The sequence below is a fragment of the Centroberyx gerrardi genome, chromosome 20 (genome assembly GCF_048128805.1).
Source record: "Centroberyx gerrardi isolate f3 chromosome 20, fCenGer3.hap1.cur.20231027, whole genome shotgun sequence".
In the NCBI taxonomy this organism is placed as follows: domain Eukaryota; kingdom Metazoa; phylum Chordata; class Actinopteri; order Beryciformes; family Berycidae; genus Centroberyx; species Centroberyx gerrardi.
The window spans coordinates 11,416,588-11,437,005 of NC_136016.1; the positions used below are offsets into that span (position 1 = coordinate 11,416,588).

The window sequence follows — 20,418 nt, forward strand, 5'->3', positions numbered from 1 at the left end:
TTCTCATTTATTTGGTCATGCCAGGGGGAGTACAGGCCTGATAAGCAGTTATCTGATGAGGATCTGAAGAACGCTGTGTCCATCCATCACTCTCTGGCCATGAAGGCTTCAGACTACAGCAAGAGGCCCAACGTTTTCTACCTGCGCACCGCTGACTGGAGGGTCTATCTCTTCCAGGCACCGTGAGTCCCTTTCACTCCATTTTATCCCTGTCACTGAGTTGGAATCATATATATAAAATTGTAGAATGGACACACAAACACACACACATGCATTCACCCACACCTACAGTATGTGTACACACACCCAGTGCACATAATGGGTGTGAGGCAGCACAGCATCAGCAGCAGACCTTATCCCATCTGAAGAAAGGACCTTAATCCTGCACCTCTGCTGAATTGCCCAGCAGAGATGAAACCTCGTCTTATCTTGACTTTGCAAGGTCACTGCTTAAGCCATGTTTCCTTTTCTGACTCCTAGTCTCTGTCCAGACTAGCTTCTCTGGCTGGCCAATCGCAGCTGATCTTTCATGCAGCAACAGTAGCGAAGGGCAGGTGTTTGTGTTTGCATGGGTGCCAATATGTGTGGCCATGTGTGTGTGTATATGTAAATGTATGTAAAACGATGTAGAGGATGTATAGTGTGCGTTAAGAGCAGGGTGGAGGTGTGTATGTTACCAGGATCCAGGAAGTGGCACATGAGTGGCCACATGTTCCAGCCCCCAGGAGGACAGGCTCTCTGCTCCAGTTGCAGCTTGCATTTGTCCCAGATACTGCACCCCTCTCTCTCTCTCTCTCTCTCTCTCTCTCTCTCTCTCTCTCTCTTCCTCTCTCTCTCTTGCTCTCTCTCTCTCTCGCTCTCTCTCTCCAGGGACTTGGAGCAAGGCTGTCTGATTCAATCTGATTATTCTCATGGGCCCCTAATGGGTCTGTTAGTGTATAACAGGCCCTTTTCTCATGTATTAATTGGCTGCGAAATTATTTCTTTGTCAACAGCAAGGCTGCGTTCTCTGATGATTATCCCTTTGATGTTGTAAGCTAGCTATGTGCCAATGTGTGCATACCATGGAGGGTAACTGATAAGCATTCTGTGTGTGTGTGTGTGTGTGTGTGTGTGTGTGTGTGTGTGTGTGTTTGTGTGTGTGTGTTGGGAGGTGGGGTTATGTTTGTAATTGTTTGTGTGTGTTTGTATATGCATTTGTGTGTGCGTGTATCTATTTGTGTGTGTGTGTGTGTGTGTGTGTGTGTGTACAAACTGTGCATGCATGTGTGGGCGTGTAGGAATGCGGAGCAGATGCAATCTTGGATCACGCGGATCAACACAGTGGCAGCCATGTTCTCAGCCCCTCCCTTCCCAGCAGCCATCGGCTCCCAGAAGAAGTTCAGCCGGCCGCTGCTGCCAGGGACCATGTCAAAACTGTCTGAGGTATCATGACCTTAGAGTCAGAGACCAGATCATCTCAGTTGAGTCCAGGAATAGGCTGAGCCTGGCCTTAGACAAGTCTGAGTCAAGACCAAGACCCAGTCAAATCCCTTGGAGCAAGCTAAATCTCAATATTGATCAGTATTGTACAGCCTTTTTCACCTATTTTTTCCATGATTTAATCAGTAGTTATTATAATTAAAATTTCATAAACAAACACTCCAAATATTAACTTCAACGTTGATGAAATGGATCACTAGTGTTCCTCATGTCTACCGGTGTGGTCCTTTCCGTCCTTGTGTCTCATCAGTCAATCTACTATATCAACTGTATTTGGAAAGACATTCAGCAAAAAAGATGAACACTAGCAATCGTGGCACTGGATTCAATACAAGAAAGCAATATTGAACATTATTCAAGTTATTAATATTGAAGCCCTACAGTAGAGGATATGTTACTCCATAACAACAACATAAACAATAGTGTGTCGTTATGTGTAAAGTAGGTAATGCAGTGAGGAAAAAAACAAGCAAAAAGTTCAAAAATGGAGGGAAAAGCAGGCAGGTGTTTATGATTGCCTTCATCTCCCTGATGATGGTTCTCCCTGACTCTGTGCTTGCAGGAGGAGCAAGTCAAATCCCATGAAGCTCGATTCCGTGCCATCTCCACTGAACTGGCTGAGCTGCGCTCCTATCCTCCTGACCGCAAGGTGAAAGGGCGCGAGCTGGACGAGTACCGCCAGCGGGACGAGTATCTGGAGTTTGAGGTAAGCTGGACTCCTCCGTCTGGGAGCTTCAAAGGACTCACAGGAAAAGAAATAAATGGGAAAGTCAGTCAAGCATTAAGTCATTATGATAGTACTGCAGCTCCCTCCTAAATTTCTTCTTCTCTCTCTCTCTCTTCATGTCCCCTCCCCCTCCACACACACACCCACACTTCCCTTTATAGAAAACGCGGTATGGGACCTACGCCATGCTGCTGCGGGCCAAAATCCGAAGCGGTGAGGACGACCTGTCTGAGTTTGAGTCACAGCTGCTGGAGGACAATGGGCTGCAGAGGGCCCACTCCAGCCCCACGCTGCAGGACAGCAGCCAGGCCAGCCAGGCCAGCAGCACCAGGGACGGGGGCAACAGCAGCAGGGCCAGCGGCTGCAGCAGCAGCAAGCCACGGCAGGAAGGTCAGAGACACAGCTACCGACAGGCCGTCAAGAAGTGAGACGGGGCGGGGGCGCCGGGAGCGGCACGGCGTTGCACTGCCAGCGGCAGGCTGTCTCCCTGCACAGGTTTTTATTTGAGATCCAGGAGGGTTCGGAGCTCTGCTTGAAGGGGGAACGGCGGTGAGGGTCTACCCCACGCCCTCCCCCAACCATGACGCCCTACCCGGCACCCCAATCTTCTCGTCCAATAGAGGAGGTGCAGATCCTGTGACTGGCATGGTGGCTGGCCAATACCAGCAAGGATGTTGGGGCAGGAGGCGGGAGGAACGGTGGAGAGGTCACAGATCTGCGGAGATGAGGTGTCATTGAGAAGGTGCGCTGGGTGTGGCAGCATGCTGTACAGTACTGTGCAGTAAGAGAAAGAGGGTGCTCTTGGAACGAACAGGGCACCATACAGGGACCTACATCCAGCATCCTTTCCTTTTTTCCTTTTCTTCTTTCAAGACACCTCTCCCTCCCGCCAAACCCTCCCACCTTTTTCTTGACCTTTTACTCTGTTTTGGGACCAAACATGTTTACGCATTTGAAACATCACGTCTCAGATGACTGATCATTTGATTTCCGTTGAATTGCTACCGCCACTCTGATTTGAAGTGCTGTAATAGTTACTAGACTTCTAATGCATCACCAGGTCTTACAGAGCCATTACATTGCACTTCCTTTTTTGCCACATCACCAAGGTGTGCTCACATTCCACGCAGGAGCCTGACATTACAGCATTCGAAGCTCCTGGACTCATTTCACTAAAGGCCAGTGGTGGTATCGAGCTGAATATAAGTGAATGCGGACTGACAGTGTGCGACACATATTGGATGAGCGCTGAGGGCATGGCTGCAGTACACAATGCATCTTGGGTGAGGGCAGGAGATGGTACCGCTCCTCCCTCTGCCTCCTCTCTGCATCTGATCTCAGAGAGGAGGCGTCTTTCTGTGGCTCTCCTCTTTTCTCCAGCCGCTGACGGCCAGTTAGAGCCAGTGAGATCAGTAGTAGTAAGTAAGTTCACAATACTCCTGGTACGCGACAATGTAACTCAATACTTACTGCATCTCGGCAAGAGAGACAACCATCTTTTTTGCTCCACTTGAACAGATGTTCTCTTATCCAGTTGCTTTCGCTCCTGTCCTGTGGTGTGCTTCTGTTCTCTTTCTTCTTCTTGGCTGAATGTTGTTTTCTCAAGTGATCCGCATGCCTGCATCCAGCACAGCTTCTTTTAGGCCTTTTGCTTCTTTGACGGCGAGACGGAGAGCTGCAACATGTTTTCTGGGGGTTGTATAGTCCTTTTTCCTCATGCTGGTGTTCAGCCATATCCCACATGTGTAATCTCTGTGTGTACTTATAGCCTCTCATTTATAAGCCCTATTTTAACACTCACCAGGCAGACCCTGAATGTTCTTGTTTTTTCAATATTTTTACAGTATTTTACAGTTGTTTGTTGATGTTGAACCTACTCCTCCTGTGTAATGTATGTCAAGTGTACGATGAAATATGATATCGAAAATGTAAAGGAATATGTTATCCATATTCATTGTAAACATACAGGATATGTTGTATATAACTCACCACCTGCTGTATGCTTATATTGTATGATATATGACAGTATATTTACAATATATTCAACACACTATTGTGAAAATGCATAAAGTACACGTAGAGTTGACATTCCTTGTACTCAAAGTCCCAAAAGCGCTACATGATTATCATGTTGTTGTTGTTTTTTTCCTTACATGGTCATGTCTACGGAAAAGGTAACAAAGCCAGCAGCACAATATGAATATTATATGAATGCCTATGTATGTATCAAAGAACGGCAAGCGATCAAGGATATTTATGAAAGGATTAAGCCACGTGGGAGTATAAGAAACTAATTCATATGGGGATTTCAGCTACTGTGGGAAGTATTCCAAAGAGAGTGCATGGTATTGTACGACCTAATAGCATGATTAATCTGGATCAGGGTCGTTGCTGTTGTCAAATTCATGTAAAATGTGTGGAATCTGAAAGAAAGACAATGTGATAGTAAAACTACTGGGGAAGGGGGTGCAAGCACTGGGTTAAATAATGAAGCTCATGATGTTTGGAAATTGGGATTTTTGGAATGGAAAAGGGCAACCATATCCACCTCATAACATGCCTTCTGTTCAGTAATGTTTCGTTATTGATGTATAGAGCCATCTTCTACTTGGGCTTGAAAATTACACCTTGAACAGCTGCAGTGCCAGCATCCTACCAGCAGGGAGCGCTGTCGACATTCAGTTACTTTTTCAGCCATAACAACACCTGCCACACCTGCAGCGAGTGCACATGCATGGCAGCACCCGTTCACTTGAGGATGGGCATTGCAGGGCTATGAGATGAGACTCGTTTGTGCAAACTGTGGGTGTCAATTCTGTGTGTGTGTGTGTGTGTGTGTGTGTGTGTGTGAATGCTGTTTGTTGACATGTCTAGCTTGCTGTAGGGTATGTGAATGTCATTGTATGCATGCTGTGACTACGCTGGCTGTTCAAAGGAGCCTCTTTCACACGGCTGTAGAGAACATTCTAGCCAGTGTGTGAAGTTACAACATTAGCAGCCTCCACCCAGCCGTGTCTGTCCCCATGTTGTTAACTCAGTATGCGTAGTTTGAATTTTGTACAGTTTTTAGAACCGATGATTGAATATTCAGGCTTAACTATAGCATGGTGTTTGCCTCTCGATTGTTTTCTTGCCTCATATCAGTTTATTTTCATCCATATGTCATCTCATCCTCTGCTATTCTTGTCTGCCCTTTCTGCACTTCCTCTCTCTCATCCCTCCTCTTGTTTCTCTTCTTTCTTTTTCCCACCCTTCAGTCATTTCACTGGTATCACTTTTCAACCTGGTGGTTTTTGAAAAGTTGCCATCATCGGTTAAAAGTATGTGCATATTGTTGCCAAAACTGACATACTGTACCTTTTGCCTGTTATGTAACTTGACATTACAGCTGTGTATTTATTGATAGTGTTTGACTCTGCTGTTTATAATGTGGCCAAACTGTCAAATAGCAGCCAGTCTCATGCTGAGTGCCATTCACGGCCTGCTGAGGCGAAGGGTAATGAGTTCCTCGGCTCTGCATTGAAATTAGATTTTTTTTTTTTTTTTTTTAAAGTGATCGTGTAACTGAAAATGAAATCAACTGCTGAATGAGAGCGACGACTTAATCTCTCGCACAGTCTGTTCGTCTTAAGAACCAGCCTCTATACATGCATGTGGTGATCTAGCTAGGCCACAGAGAGCGAGGCAGACATACTGTATCATAGCTGCATCCCAGACTGTGATTATCTGCCATAGTATGAAAGGAAGGCGGTTCTCTGGAGCCTCCACCTCGTCGAAGTCTCCAAGGTCCCCTCCCCTCCCCACAACTCTCCATTCGTTGCCTCCACCCTCTGACATCAAAGAGCAGCTGCAGGATCTCCATGGCACTGGTTTGCATGGAAATGGCTGGTTCCCCTGGTGACGGCTCTGTGATGCTGAAATGAAAGTCACCCTGCGCTCACAGAGGTACACCAGAGAGAGAACAACTGGTGTTATAGCGGCAGCGCACGCCTGCAGCCATTTGGGCAAACCATTCTCTGCATCTGTACTGTTATCGTTTCGGTTGTTAAGGTCCACCCACTCCTGCCTCATTTCTGAATGTGACATGTATATAAAGCATGAGATATTATGGTCTGCTTTCATTTATATTAAGTTTAGAGTATTAAATGAAAGGTTATTATATAAGGTAGCTCAACAGTTTTTGTCCTTGAGGTCATGGTCATTTTTTTTATTTCTATCAATATGAATGAAGGAAATGGCTATATTTAATGCTGTTTTATGCTGATGTGTTTTAGAGAATCAAGCCAGCTCATACAAAACTTTTACATGTAGGGGTCTGATCCATTTCAGTGTTTTTAGACTGGTGCAGGTGAGGCAATGTTCATTTTATGCTATACATAGGCTACATGTGTCACTGCCTTGTTAAAACTCACCAAGGAAATGTTGTTTGTGAGCTTCTCATTTTGGGAGGCATAGAAGATAAAAAAATAAAAGTGTTTTGAAAGGTTAACTGTGTCTGTACATCATTTTGTGGAATATAACCCATATATAACACATGGAATCAATTACTTGGAGACATTTTAAAGTCTGTATAGCCTATTGTGCCTTCCTAGAAGTACACTTTCACTTTAACGATGAGGAAATGATCTATTTGCCTTGAGAGTCCTGAAGAATCAAGAATAGAGGCAAGAATAGAGGAAGAGAGAGGAGAAGTGATAAGATCAAGAGAGAGAGAATACTATATACATAACTTTTTTCTTCTTTCAGTTTTTAATTAATATAAGTTAATTTTATTTTATTAATAGTAGGCCGAGTTGGACTAAGTAGGGCTTGCCAGGACCAGGGCCATCTGAAATGTAACATGAGATTAAAAGTAGCTGATTCAAGCAAATACTGCTGCTGGTAGTAATGTGTAAAATAAATAAATTTAAAAAAAGAAAAAATCATTGGTGCAGTTGTGACAGACTTGAATGATGATACCAAGTCTAGATATTACTGACTGCACGGTGATGGAAACCTGGCTATTAAAACTGAGATAGGCAAAGGCAGCATAGTATTAGGATGGTAAATAGTATTTATTTATTTGCCCGTTTGTTTATTCGTTTAGTTCTTTTATTAATTTATTATTTTATTTATTTGATGAAAACCTAAACAATGGTACATTGGCTATAAGATTTTAGTATAGGCTGAACACAGGAGGTTTTGTGTTATTGAACATGCCCCCGTTTCATTATCAAAAAAAATACAGCCGGGGTTTCTGGTGACGTCACTACTAGGAAAGTACACATTCTCATACTGCTGCATTGAGCTGAAAACAACGTAATCATAATTTTCTCGCGGAAACGGCTGATGACATTTTCGTAGAAACTCAGAGTAAGTTTCGCGACGCGTTTTAATTGTACTTCAACACGAAGATTTTTATCGACACGTAACGTTATTGTTGTCGAGGCGTTTGTTTCCTAATGCTAGGAAGCTAGCTACTAGGTGGCTCCGTCTATTTGCTGGAACGTAGCTGTAAGGTTGCTGTTGGGTTACTAAACGCTGTTTACGATGATGCTAACTGCTCGTTAGCCGACGTAGCCAACATTTCAGACAAATAATCTTAACTAATGATCCGCTGTTTACTTGTGTTCTTGACACATGCTGCCTTTACTCTAAGAAATCAGTCGTTGGAAGAGACAGACCACTAACGCATCGCCACAAAACGTCAAGCTAACAGCGTTATTTTGCAAACATTGAATGTAATCTAACGTCAACTGGCTGGCTGATCCAGAATATAGTCTGTGGGGTTTTATTGCTTTATTTTGCTAGTGATTAAATACCCTTAGGTAGACGTTCAGGTTCCCACCGCAAATGTGCTAAAGAAATAATACCCCATGTGCAGTTTTCCTTGCTAGGATAGTTGCTCTGTGGCTTTTATGTTGCTGTCATGACACTTGTTTGGCACTTTGTTACAGCTTGAAATTACAATGGAGAAGCCTCCCTTCAGACAAAACCAAAACTGCGGAGACTGGGAGTTGAAAGAAAGGCTGGGTATGGGCGGCTTTGCCCATGTTTACTTATACCAACATCATGTAAGTTCAATGTTCAACTCTTGTCATGGGTGGGTGACATGCAAGAATGTCACCCACTTTATATAGTGTACTAGAAGGGGACACCATCCAAATTAACCTATAAAATAACTGCATCCCTACTCCATCAGTGCTGAAGAAGAAATATAGCAAAGAGCTTCTCATCAGAAATTATGGTTATGTTGTCTCGCTTATGGGGACTTTGTTGTCATTTTTTAGGAATCAAATGAAAAACTAGCTGTGAAAATGTGCCGTCTAGAGTTGACACCAAGAAATAAGGACAGATGGAGCAGAGAGATCCAGATCATGAAAAAGTTTGTACTGTTTACCTTCTTTGCTTGTTGAGTGAATGTATTTATATAATGTAACTTACTGTATATGTCTGGAGATTTGTTTTGCTTTACTGGTTTTGTTTTTCATATGGGGACAGTTAATTCATACTTTGATTTAAAGGCATTATGAAGACATATCATGTGGCATCATAATGACAATAACCCAACACAGTACAATCCATAAACCAGTGAATCATCAACATATCCTCAGGAATTAGCCCTTTTTAAGGAGAGTAGACACCCCGTCCTACTCTCCTCAAGGACTTTAAGATTTCAGTGACAGGTACAGTGAGAAGAGATAGGAAAATGTGTTAGTTCATTCCCATTGGGAAATTGCAGACATTAATCTGGCTGAAATGTGCCAGATATGACGCACGGTTGTTCAGACATTGTAGCAGTGCAAAGTCTGCATGGGTAATACTAAAAAGTACCTTGGTTATGACTCCTCCTTTCTCCCTCAGGTTGAACCATATCAATGTTGTGACAGCCAGAGAAGTGCCAGAGGAAATGATGCACATAGCCTTAAATGATCTTCCACTACTGGCCATGGAGTACTGCTCCAGGGGAGACCTAAGGAAGGTGAGGCATGTGCAGAGGATCACATTTCATCACATACATCATACATGATATCCACACCATAGCATGTTATATTAAGTAGGTGAATCCCACGTGTGTACAATAAAGTGGATTTCTCAATCAAACAGTGGGGGTGCAACACATCAGTCCATTTCAGAGATCAGGAAAGTCTTGTCACTGTTTTCATGTAATATAAATGTTATACTGTGGATGTGATACCATTGCACTTGTTTGGCTTATAGATGCTGAGCAAACCTGAAAACTGTTGTGGGTTGAAAGAGAGTGAAGTGCTTTCACTACTCAATGATGTTGGTATGCACAGCATTTTACTATATGCAACTTGTTAATTCATGGACTGTTCTCCTTAGTGCCATATCATACAAACCATACAACTGTTTTGTGTTCTAGGATCTGGCATCCAGTATTTGCATGAAAACAAGATCATACACAGAGACCTTAAACCGGAGAACATAGTGCTACAAGATGTCAGTGGAAAGGTAAAAGTGACATTTGCTTCTTTTGTTTATGTGCCTGTTCTGTTCTTCTCTTAAGTGTTGTACATTCTGAAGAAAAAATTCTTACATTTACATGTCTTTCTACAGCTGGTTCACAAAATCATTGACTTGGGCTATGCTAAAGACTTGGACCAAGGCAGTCTTTGTACCTCCTTTGTTGGCACTCTCCAGTATCTGGTAAGTACTAAAGCAAACACTCACCATTTCAATATAGAGTGTACAGCATATTAGGAACTATTTCCTAATATTGGATTGTATAAAAATCCTTCTTTAACTTGCCTCCTGCCTTCATCTACAGCTCCCCTTGACAAGTGAAGGGGAATTAATTGGAAAAATTGATAAGGGAGCAAAGCTTTCACCTGGATTCACCTTGTTGGTCTATAACTAAAGAGCAGGTGTTGCTAATGTTTTGCACACTTGGTATGTTTGTGCTTTCTTGGCTCACATATGGATCCTAGATACTAGAGTGAAAACCTCTATGGGCCATGATACAGAAGCAACATTTTGAGACCATGACAAATAGTATTATCACTTGCATTTATCATGGGGATCACTGTGGATAACATAGTTGATGACATTGATCAGCTGTATCATTAATGTACTGTTAGATATAATTGTTGGTTAAGTTTCCTGCCTAGATCCATAGTTGTTTCTAATGCACCACTTGTCCTCTCCAGGCACCTGAGCTATTTGAGAATAAGCCATACACTGTTACTGTGGACTACTGGAGTTTTGGCACCATGGTATTTGAATGCAGTTGTGGTTTCCGGCCCTTCCTGCACAACCTGCAACCTGTGCAGTGGTAGGTTGATGAGATAAGTGGAATACTGGGGCATTTAAATTTTCTGTGTCCGAGTGATTCATTTCACCAGACAGTTGTCAGTTGGTGGATAGATGGAATTATTTTTGACACTATAGTTAGCTGAAAAAAATCAATAAGGGGACATAGCTTTCACCTGGTTTCACCTTGTTAGTCTATAGCTAAAGAGCAGGTGTTTCTAATATTTTGTGTACTTGGTTTATGAATAAGTGGATCCTAGATACAAGTGAAAAGTTAAAAGCGATGGTGCACAGGATATATTTTGAGACAGTTAAGATAAGCAATATCACTTGTAAAGATTATTTGCAATTTCAGGAATATTATTGTCAATAACATACTTGAGTATATGGATCAAATATATCATGAAAAAGTAATGTTAAATATAATTGTTTGTTGTATAACTGCTTGTTTATAATTGGTTAAATTACCTGGCTACATTGAAAAATGGTTTGTTAGCCTGTTTGGTGATGTTTATGGAAACCCAGAAATCATTTGACGGATGGCGATGTGCCGAAGGTGGCCAAGGTCAACATCAAACCAAATGAGCACAGATTTTTCACAATATGATATGACACAGTAAAAATTAATATCAACACAGCTTTGGAAACTGTTTCCTTTTGGAACTATGTTTACACGGGTTTCTAACGTTGGTGCAGGCCGTCATATCAGCTGCTATTCAGCTTCAAAATGTTTGCTTGGAACAGCTAAACAGTGAGCAGAAACATATTTTTCACAATGTGGCAAATGCCCCTTGAAGTACAATAACAGACCAAACTTTGACATTTCAAAGTGTAATTCTTTATCAAACTATTTAATGCTTTGATACTTTATAAAACGTATTTCAAAGTATTGTAATGAAATCAGTTTGAGATGTAATCTGTTATCCCGTTTCTCCTCATCCACAGGGCCAGCAAAGTGCGGAACAAAGGTCCAAAAGACATCATGGCTGTAGAGGACCTGAATGGAGAAGTCAAGTTCTCTACACATCTCCCCTACCCCAACAATCTCAGCAGGTTAGGACCCCCAACAGCTAAAATTCCTCTGTCCCAAAGTAAGATCTGGCAACAAAATATGTCACTTCAAACAGTATTTAGACTGGGTGTTGCATCTGTTTCCTGCTCTGTGGGACTAATTCTATTCAAATTAAGTGTTTGTCCACTGGCCTTAGGAGGCATTGTGGCTTCAAAAAAGCAAGCTTTGAACAGTGTTTTTTAGTTATTCAAATAACGGGTAGAATAGACTCAAGCCACAGCCCATATTTACCAGTATATAGTAGCATTTGGATGGCGGTTGGTGCCAATGTCTCTTCTTGAACATGTTATTTGAATTACTAATATATAGAACACTCTTGGAGCCAATGGAAGCATTGCTGCAGCTGATGCTGAAGTGGGATCCTGTCCAGAGAGGAGGCAGAATCAACCCTGACAGCAAGAAGCCCCAGTGCTTTGAAGTGCTGGAGCAGATATTGAGTATGAAGGTTAGTCACCATCCGGCAGGACCCTTTTTCTAGGGGTTTTACCTTAAGATGTAGGGCTTTGGTCGATGCTCTTGAGCCAGCTGTATGTAGGCCAACAGTTAACATTTGTATCAGGATCAGAGACATACTGTATATTTCTCTTTGAAATTTGAAAATTGTTGTTGCAATTGCTGGCCTTCATTTCTAAAACATTGAGAAAATGTTGATGATTACTAAATGAATATTCAGAAATCATGTTATATGCAACATTGTTGTACACTCATTAGAGGTGATGTTGCATTTAGCCAGCAATAGGTGTTGAGATGGATGGCCTGGTATGGTCTGTGACGCTACAAATCATCTCTTTTATCTGATCTTATCTGAAGGGGTCGTGGCCTTCAATAAACAAAGCATTTCAATAAATTTACTGGATAGCGTGTCACCTATACTGTCTGATAGCTTTTCTCCTCCTCATCAGGTGGTCCACATCCTGAACATGACCACAGCTCAGGTCCACTCTTTCCAGTTGGCCCCGGAAGAGAGTCTCCACAGTCTGCAGAAGCGCATTGAGGCTGAGACCAAGATAGAAGTGGTCAACCAGGAGCTGCTGCAGGAGACCGGGGTGTCGCTGGACCCCAGGAAGCCCGCTGCACAGTGTGTCCTGGACGGAGTGGTAAGGAATTGATTTTTATGTAGCGCTCTTGCAAAAAAGCAGCTTAGATTACACTGTTAACTCCTGTGCAATTTTCTGCTGCCTCATCGTGACATCTGACATCATTCTGAAATACAACTGCTGACTGGCACAATCAATGAAAAAAAAAATCACTGTATTGACTACTGTAATTTCCTTCTAAACTCCTTAAAAGGCCTTTGGTGTTGTGTAGAACACCTGGCCCACAAATCAAGTTGCACACAGGAGAAAAATAGAATCGGGCTATATTCCAACTGCCAAATCCCAGTGTGGTGTTAAAACCTTCATCACATTCTTTGATTATTTGACCTCATTGTCTCCCATTGGCACCTGCACAAAGATAAGAATAGGTATGCAAAAGACTTGTCTCGATTGCTGAAAAACTAAAATTGCACAGAAGCTGTATCTTCAGGTTTCATGATTCATACCGCAGTCACAATCACTTACTGTATGTGTGTTCTGGACTTTGAATTGCAGTATATCCCAGTAATGCTCATGTGAATGGCAGGCAGCGTCTTTGCTCTCTATTTAAGTGGTACTTTTCTTTTCTCTTGTGTAGAGAGGTTGGGACAGCTATATTGTCTACCTGTTTGACAAGAGCCTCACCAAGTACTCTGGCCCCTTCAGTGCGAGACAGCTGCCTGACAAAGTCAACACTATTGGTGAGTGTTATGTTACAAGTTTACCTTGAAAGCCATGTCTGGTGCTCAGTATTTTGAGATTTTAGATTTTGTGAAATAAAGCAAGCTGGACTAACGAACGTATTTAAATTAAGTGCACAAGAACAAAACATAACTGCATAGGCCAATGTTGCCCCTCTTCGCTGTGTTTTAATACCATCTAGTACAACTATCATGGGTCTCTTTCCAACACTGCAGTGCAAGAGGCTAAGATCCAGCTGCCCCTGGTTGTGCTGAAGAAGGTGTGGGGTGAAGCAGTGAGCTACATCTGTGGCCTGAAGGACGACTACAGCAGGCTCTTCCAGGGCCAGAGGGCTGCCATGTGAGTCGCATGACAGATTTACCAGCGACTGCCTTTACATGTCCCTCAGCCAGGCCAAAGTAATCTAACCAGGCCCATTCCAAGTGAAATCTCTAAATAACGATGATGTTTTTGTTATCGTTTGCATTTCTGATCTGATCCATGCGGGGGAACTTCCGTGAATCTGCCTCATAATCCAGAACCAGCAGATTGACTCCTGTCCCTTTGGGCCATCCTGGCTTGGAGAACACATCCTAACTCTTGTTGTCTTCTTCCCCTTCACTCTAGGCTGAGTCTCCTACGCTACAACACCAACCTGACCAGGTATAAGAACAGCATGTTTGGCTTCTCCCAGCAGCTGAAAGCCAAACTGGACTTCTTCAAGAGCAGCATCCAGTACGACCTGGAAAAGTACAGCGATCAGATGCACTATGGCATATGTGAGTGTTGGTTTTGATTTGCTCTTCTTGTACTTTGAGATTTACCTTCGATGGAGAGCATTATATATTAATGTTATTTATTCAGTAATGGTGACAATGAGGTACGTACAGAAAAATATGTATTTTATTATAGCAGTGAGTAAGATGTTGCTTGTTTTTATGATTTGTCTATGCTTCTCCAAAGCCTCTGAAAAGATGCTGAAAGCCTGGCAGGAGAACGAGGAAAGAGCTGCTGCTTTTGCACAGGTACTGAATGTTTTCAAGATGGAACATTTCAGTGCTCTTTCTTATACTGTGTCTCTGTACAATAACTCATGGCATGGTGTGACTGAATAGCTTGCTTGTCATCAAAATGCGCCCTTACTGAAGGACAGATTCTGGTGTACAGTAAATATAAGTGAAGGCCACACATTTAGCTTCTGTTCACTTTGTCTTCTCATCAGATTTTCAAACCAAAGGCTATTTGTCTGCTGAAACCTTGTGTTTGAGCAGGTTTTACCTCTACCTGGAGAGATGTGATTTTTTTCTCTTGTTTATTTAGCTTGTTTGTTTATTTGTTCATTTATTAATTTCAGGGTTTTTATACATACACAACTCATTCATTTCTTATAAGATTCCTGTTTCTGTTTTCCCCATTACTTCTTGCTATTTTGTTACTTGTACCGGCATGACTTGAACATCATTAGACTGACTAGTGGGTGACGGTCCTTGAGTGATTCCTAGTTTGTACTGTAGGTGGCAGAGGTGAGCCATCTGGATGAGGAGATCATGGCACTGCACTCGGAGATAGTGGAACTTCAGAGGAGTCCTTATGCCCGTCGCCAAGGAGACAAGATGGAGCAGCTGTGAGTGTTGATGGGAGTCCGGGCTGATGAGCTGCCCCTCTCCCTCCATACTCTACACTATGTCATATTTATCAACACTCATCTCTCTTCACTGTATCATCTTTCTTCATATCCTACATTTTGGTGTTTCTGAAAGAACTAAGATAAAAGATATTTACTACGTTACGCTCGCTATAGCTAAAGCCTGCAGTTGCTCCTGTGTTGGTTTCACTAAGTGATGTAAGCATGCAATGCATAATGGTGAATGCAGATTTTTGATTATTTATGTCTGATTATTAAATTAATGTTGTTATTGCAGAGAAGAAAAGGCTATTGACCTCTACAAGCAACTTAAGATGAAATGCAAAAGTAAGTGACATTTTCTTTCTAGGTTTACTGTCACTTGAAACCACTTAATATGATGACCTACTTTTTATCTGGGCAGTGTGAAAATCAAATTCACCTGGTAATCAAAATTAATTGGTTTGTTAACTCATTGGAATCTGTGTTCTGTGGTTTGTACAATTCATTTCAGCACCTGAGCCAGATGTGAGCAGCGACAGTTCTGAGATGGTCAAGGCCATCATTCAGACCGTCCAGAACCAGGACAAGGTCCTCAAAGATCTGTACACCCACCTCAGGTAAGAGCTGTACTGCAGTGTACGACTGGTACCAATGTACCGCAGTGTTTCTTTACCTATTGGTCACAACCCAAAATTGGATGCGGGCCAGTTTCTTTTGGGCCCCAACACAGCCACAATACTAATATGTTTTAATGAGCCGAGGCCTCCAGACAAAACTATATTTGTTCATTTTGATCCGCTGTTGTAGTGGTCCATTAAAATCATAATGGCTTGCCTGTTAGGTCTCTTCGCCCCGTTTGCTGAGTCTTCGTTCTCTTTCCTCTCCCCGACAGTAAGATCCTGCTCAGCAAACAAAAGATCATTGACCTGTTTCCACGAATCGAGAAAACCCTGGAGAGCATCAAGGATGCTGACAACACAGTGATGCAGATGCAGATTAAGAGACAGAGAGAGTTCTGGCATTTACTGAAGATAGCCTGTGTAAGTGGCTCTGGGCTGTTTGTTATAGAGACACTTTGTATGCAGTTGAAGGTGGGTGGGTTGATGTGCATCAAAGCTCATGAATCACAACGTTATGGTCTGTACTTTAGTGACGCTGGGCCACAGAGCACTCTGTGTGTGCTTTGTGTTTAAATAATTAAATTAGTCAGTGAATGAGACTGTGCAGCATTGTCCATATGGTGGCTGCCTCTCTACCTATCTGTCTATCCTGTGGGACAGCGTTTGCTCCCCAGCTGTAGTACGCTCTGTCCTATGAGCCCTCTGTGTGTTATCTCCCTCTGACCTACCCAGTCTAAATAACCAGAAAATAGACAAGGAGGGCATGCTGCCTGTGCTACTTTTTAGGACAAAGAGTGTGTTTATAGTTGTTGCATGTACCGATGTAATCTCTCTCTCTGCCAGGCTCAGAACTCGTCGCGGAACTCGATAGCAGCCAGTCCGGAGTCGTCCAATCCGCTGCAGGTTTCTCAGTGGTCGCAGTCAGCCCAACCTGTCAGCTCCCCTCACCCTCTCACCTCCCTGCCTGGGCCAAATGACAGGTACTACATTGACTGACTGATGGATTCATTCATGCAATGATTTGGATTCAACAAACGCATACTGTATGTAAAACAGATATAATGAGATGCAAGCAGAAGCACCACACAACACTGATTTCCAGTGTCCTCAGCAACAGCAATTAAGCTCCACATGCTGACATTTTAAACAATATAATATTTATGACTTTAAGTACCTTGATAGAACAACAACACTCAGCACAAAGGAATTTATATATCATTACCGTGTGCTATTTTTCATAACCCTAACAAAAAAGTGTGGTACTTGTTTGCTGTTACTTATTATATATTGGATTGGGAATCTGCTACAGACATATACAGTACCTTTAGGGAAATCAGTGCTGAGTAGGTCAATGTGTTTTCTCCCCCTTGGAAATGCTCTGTAGGTGATTAAATATATAAATACATATATAAAATACAATTTTATATTTTTTGTATATTGGTAGACTGAGATGTGTAGGTAAATCCCCCATGGCTAGTAGACTCAGTGTGTTTGTTTGTTCCCCTTCAGTGATGCTGCCCCACGCCTGCTCCAGGAGAACCAGAAGTACCTCAGTCAGCTGACCAGCCTGATGCAGGAAGCAGCTGATGATCAGGCCAAAAGCATAGTGGTAGGCTGAGCACTTTTAATGTCTGACGTTTAACTTGTTCTGGATTTTTAATGTAAGCTCATTATTGCAAACAGTCGGTCCTCAAATTGGCAATAACATTTGAATCTTGAATTGTGAGTTGGGTTCTCTATTAGAAAAAATAAAACTCTTCTCTCCAACTCTGAATTAAAGTAGTATGCCAAGCTATCAAGTCATACAGATATCAAGTAGTCAAGCATTTCTAAACAAGCATTTCTAAACACATTTTACTATATTTTTTTACTATATTTTTGTTTGATACTGGTTCAGTGATTCTCAGCACCTTCTTTGTTATGTCAACTATAACAGTAACATGGTTTTCCTCTTATTTTTAGGACCAAGACTGGAGCTGGACGAAATATGAAACTTTATCCACAAAACTAAAAAAGCGGAATGCGTAAAACCTGTTAACAAATGCGCCATCCAGCTCATCCCTGCCTGCGCTCCAAGTAACACTAAGGACTGAATGCTGTTAACAAAATGGAGTGGCGTTAACGTTGTACATTTGTACGTGGACTTGGGATATTCACTTTAAAATGGCTCTCCTGAGCCTCTTTTAAAAAAAGGCAGAATACACACATGCTCAGTGGTGTCCATCCACTCCCATTGTCTCATATGGTGGAAAGTTTGATCAATGAATATTATTGTTTTATATGAAAAATATCAAACACTGAACATGTGTTGCATAAATTGTTTAAGCAAGCGTGTGGACATCACATAATTTTCCTTTGCCACGCACACAATGTTCATCATAATTCATGTAACTGATGATATTATTCATTTTTACTGTTATTGCAAAACCAAGCAAACTGTAGCACCAGATTTTGGGGTTTAGGGCAAAGAGGTGTATTTGACAGATGGGAGAGTATTACGCAGGCACATGGGGAAGTAGTTCAGCCTCATGGCTTGTGACGTGACACAGGGAAAACACAGGAAGCGCTGGGGGGTGGGGGAAAGGAAATTACAATCAAGCAAACAGCACTTTGATACTCCCATGTATCCTTTCTGTAAAGAAACGCGACGTTCCGGATGAAATCCTGCTAGAATCCCATCTATCAGGCTGCCAAATGTTCGCAGCATTTACAATCATGAACAAGACAAAAACTGTTATTGTCATTCATATTCAAGTTGATATATTTTACTATACATGTGGATCCTGAGGGTTTAGATTATAAGTAAATGTTATTTTGATTTGTCTTTTTTAAAGCAAAGTGTTATATATCATAGGCAGAAGCCTTTGTCATGATATGTGACGAAAGTGGCTGGCCGTTCTGTTTATACAGTGTCCATAATGTACATCTTTTAAATGTCATGCTGATATAATGGGTTTTGTTGGTTCCTCATTTATGTGCACATTCTATTTCACTGGATGGCTTGTATATGGAAGTTTGCCAAGGCCTGGTTTCCATAAAACATCTTAGCACAATTATCACCGTTGTCCATTGTTTTACAATGAAATGAATGGATCTTAGTACCGAGATGCTTCCAGGAAATCCAGGATGGCAAATGATTGAATGTTCTGCAGTTACACTGTTTAGTGTAAATTGTGTCTGTAACAAGCGTAAGTGGTTACTTTGGGCCAGAAAGAAATCTACCCTCTGAGGTGTATTTATGAAGTTCAAGTGCAATGGAAAAAATATTTTTTTGTATTTAAGTAACATGCTATGTCAGTTTTCTTTCCATTTGAGTATTTGTTTCCATCTGATGGTTTGAACCTGTCTATGAATGTTTAATTTTTAGAAATTGCATTGTAGAGAGATCAAATGTTTGCCTGGTATTAAAATAAAATATGACTTTGGCATGATTCTGCTGTTTCTGGTTTTGCCCTCAGTTTGGAGGCTCATACCAACCAGGGGAATTTTAAATTGCACCACTTTGTCACTTTAGTGTTGTCAAATAGGAAATACCGTGATTACAATCTGAATCTTAGAAAAGACGATCTCCAGTCAAAACTGTGCAATGCTAGGTACTTAAGTCACAGGGTGGCACAATAGAAAACCTGGCAAAAAATATTTAAGTTACAGTTTAAGAAAGTATAGATTGCAGTTTGTATTCAATATGGAAAAGGAAAAGCTGGAAACAATCAAGATAATATTTCTATTTGCCCAAATGACTTTAAAAGCAGAACAAGGCAGCCTTCGGACTGAGTGATTAATTATGAGTCATAGAGCTCGGCATATTATATTAGTCTGTGCACTTCTCTCTTCCTTCCCATGACCCATTTTATTTTGTTGGTTCCGTCGAGGACTCACTTTCAGCCAGCCGTATGACTTGTCTGTTTTGCCACAGGTGTCAGGAAATGATTTAAGTCGGGAGTGTTACAAGCATGAAAGTCATGCCAGGTCACTTCTGTTCATCTCAGAGATTTTCAGATTAAAAGCCCTGCGGTGTGATTAGTGGCCTCTGAAACTCTCAGAAGTGAGCAGGGTAATCAGGGGAATCCTGCTGGCTCAGTGGGCTAAACCACATATCATGTACTTGTGACATGGGTCTGAATCTGCCTCAATCTTTGGCACATGTCCCCACTTTCTCTCCACTGGACCAAAGCAGCAAAGCCAAAAACTAGTTCCCATCAATGATTTGACATCATATATCCAGGAAAAGCACAGAGGACAAGAGGCTGATTATATGCAATTCTGCAGACCACACGACTCTGGTGTGTATTTGTACCCCCATTAGATCAGTAACTGGGGTATATTCACATCTTTTTAAATTCAGCATTAGTTGGCACTGACTATAAGATGGGCAGAAACCTTGGAACATGAACCCTTACGTGTCCAAAAGAAGTTAAATTTAAACCAGTTGTAAGAGACCACAGTCTGGATCTCTCTTGGTTTTACAAGGCAGTGAATGTTGTTGGAAAGTCTGGTGGTTTCATTGTGGCTCATGTCGAAACTAGAATGTGAAAGCAAGAAAGTATACCAGTAGTTGTTTGCTCAAGTAAATATTCTTTCCGTTTGAACAGGAATGCCGTCTTCAGATATCATCTCCTCTGAAATGTGTCCTCAACCACTGTTGCGAGCGAACAACAAAGTGCAGAACAAGCCGAGACAAAGCTATCCTGTAAAACAAGCCGCACTTATGGTAAACCTTGCTTGTTTTAATAGCTGGGTGGTTTGTGAATCAGAGTGAATCAGCCAAGCTCTCCCTGTGAGAAACAACCCCCTGCTTGGGGCCTGCATTCCACAAAGCACAACTCCCTTGTCTGAGGACTGATTTACACGGCTGGTTCAAATCTGATTCTTTTTTTTCC

At 42.0% G+C, this 20,418-nt stretch overlaps 2 protein-coding genes across 2 annotated transcripts in view; both read left to right on the forward strand.

Moving 5' to 3' along the window:
* LOC139913741 (PH and SEC7 domain-containing protein 1) overlaps window positions 1-6,698 on the forward strand; it is a 39,302-nt gene extending 32,604 nt beyond the window's left edge. Inside the window, exons 11-14 of the mRNA XM_078290840.1 lie at window positions 25-182; window positions 1,281-1,425; window positions 2,045-2,188; window positions 2,371-6,698. Coding sequence (XP_078146966.1) covers window positions 25-182; window positions 1,281-1,425; window positions 2,045-2,188; window positions 2,371-2,637 — 714 coding nt within the window. The 3' untranslated portion in view covers window positions 2,638-6,698. The remainder of the gene's footprint in view (window positions 1-24; window positions 183-1,280; window positions 1,426-2,044; window positions 2,189-2,370) is intronic.
* Window positions 6,699-7,453: 755 nt separating this feature from the next.
* On the forward strand, window positions 7,454-17,868 carry LOC139913747 (inhibitor of nuclear factor kappa-B kinase subunit alpha-like). The gene is made up of 22 exons (XM_078290738.1): window positions 7,454-7,561; window positions 8,146-8,262; window positions 8,479-8,573; window positions 9,053-9,170; window positions 9,410-9,479; window positions 9,576-9,664; window positions 9,770-9,859; window positions 10,360-10,484; window positions 11,408-11,515; window positions 11,844-11,979; window positions 12,437-12,631; window positions 13,209-13,311; window positions 13,528-13,651; window positions 13,919-14,070; window positions 14,255-14,316; window positions 14,806-14,915; window positions 15,214-15,263; window positions 15,430-15,535; window positions 15,811-15,958; window positions 16,382-16,518; window positions 17,048-17,147; window positions 17,501-17,868. Exons 2-22 carry the CDS (start codon window positions 8,158-8,160, stop codon window positions 17,564-17,566), a joined length of 2,289 nt encoding a protein of 762 aa, XP_078146864.1. The 5' UTR covers window positions 7,454-7,561; window positions 8,146-8,157; the 3' UTR covers window positions 17,567-17,868.
* The last annotated feature ends 2,550 nt before the right edge of the window (window positions 17,869-20,418 follow it).

Excerpts from the sequence above, each read along its gene's own strand:
- LOC139913747 (XM_078290738.1), top strand. The coding sequence starts at position 8,158 with ATGGAGAAGCCTCCCTTCAGACAAAACCAAAACTGCGGAGACTGGGAG. Across the intron at positions 10,485-11,407 it reads AACCTGCAACCTGTGCAGTG|GGCCAGCAAAGTGCGGAACA; the intron begins GTAGGTTGATGA and ends CCTCATCCACAG. Across the intron at positions 14,071-14,254 it reads TCAGATGCACTATGGCATAT|CCTCTGAAAAGATGCTGAAA; the intron begins GTGAGTGTTGGT and ends GCTTCTCCAAAG.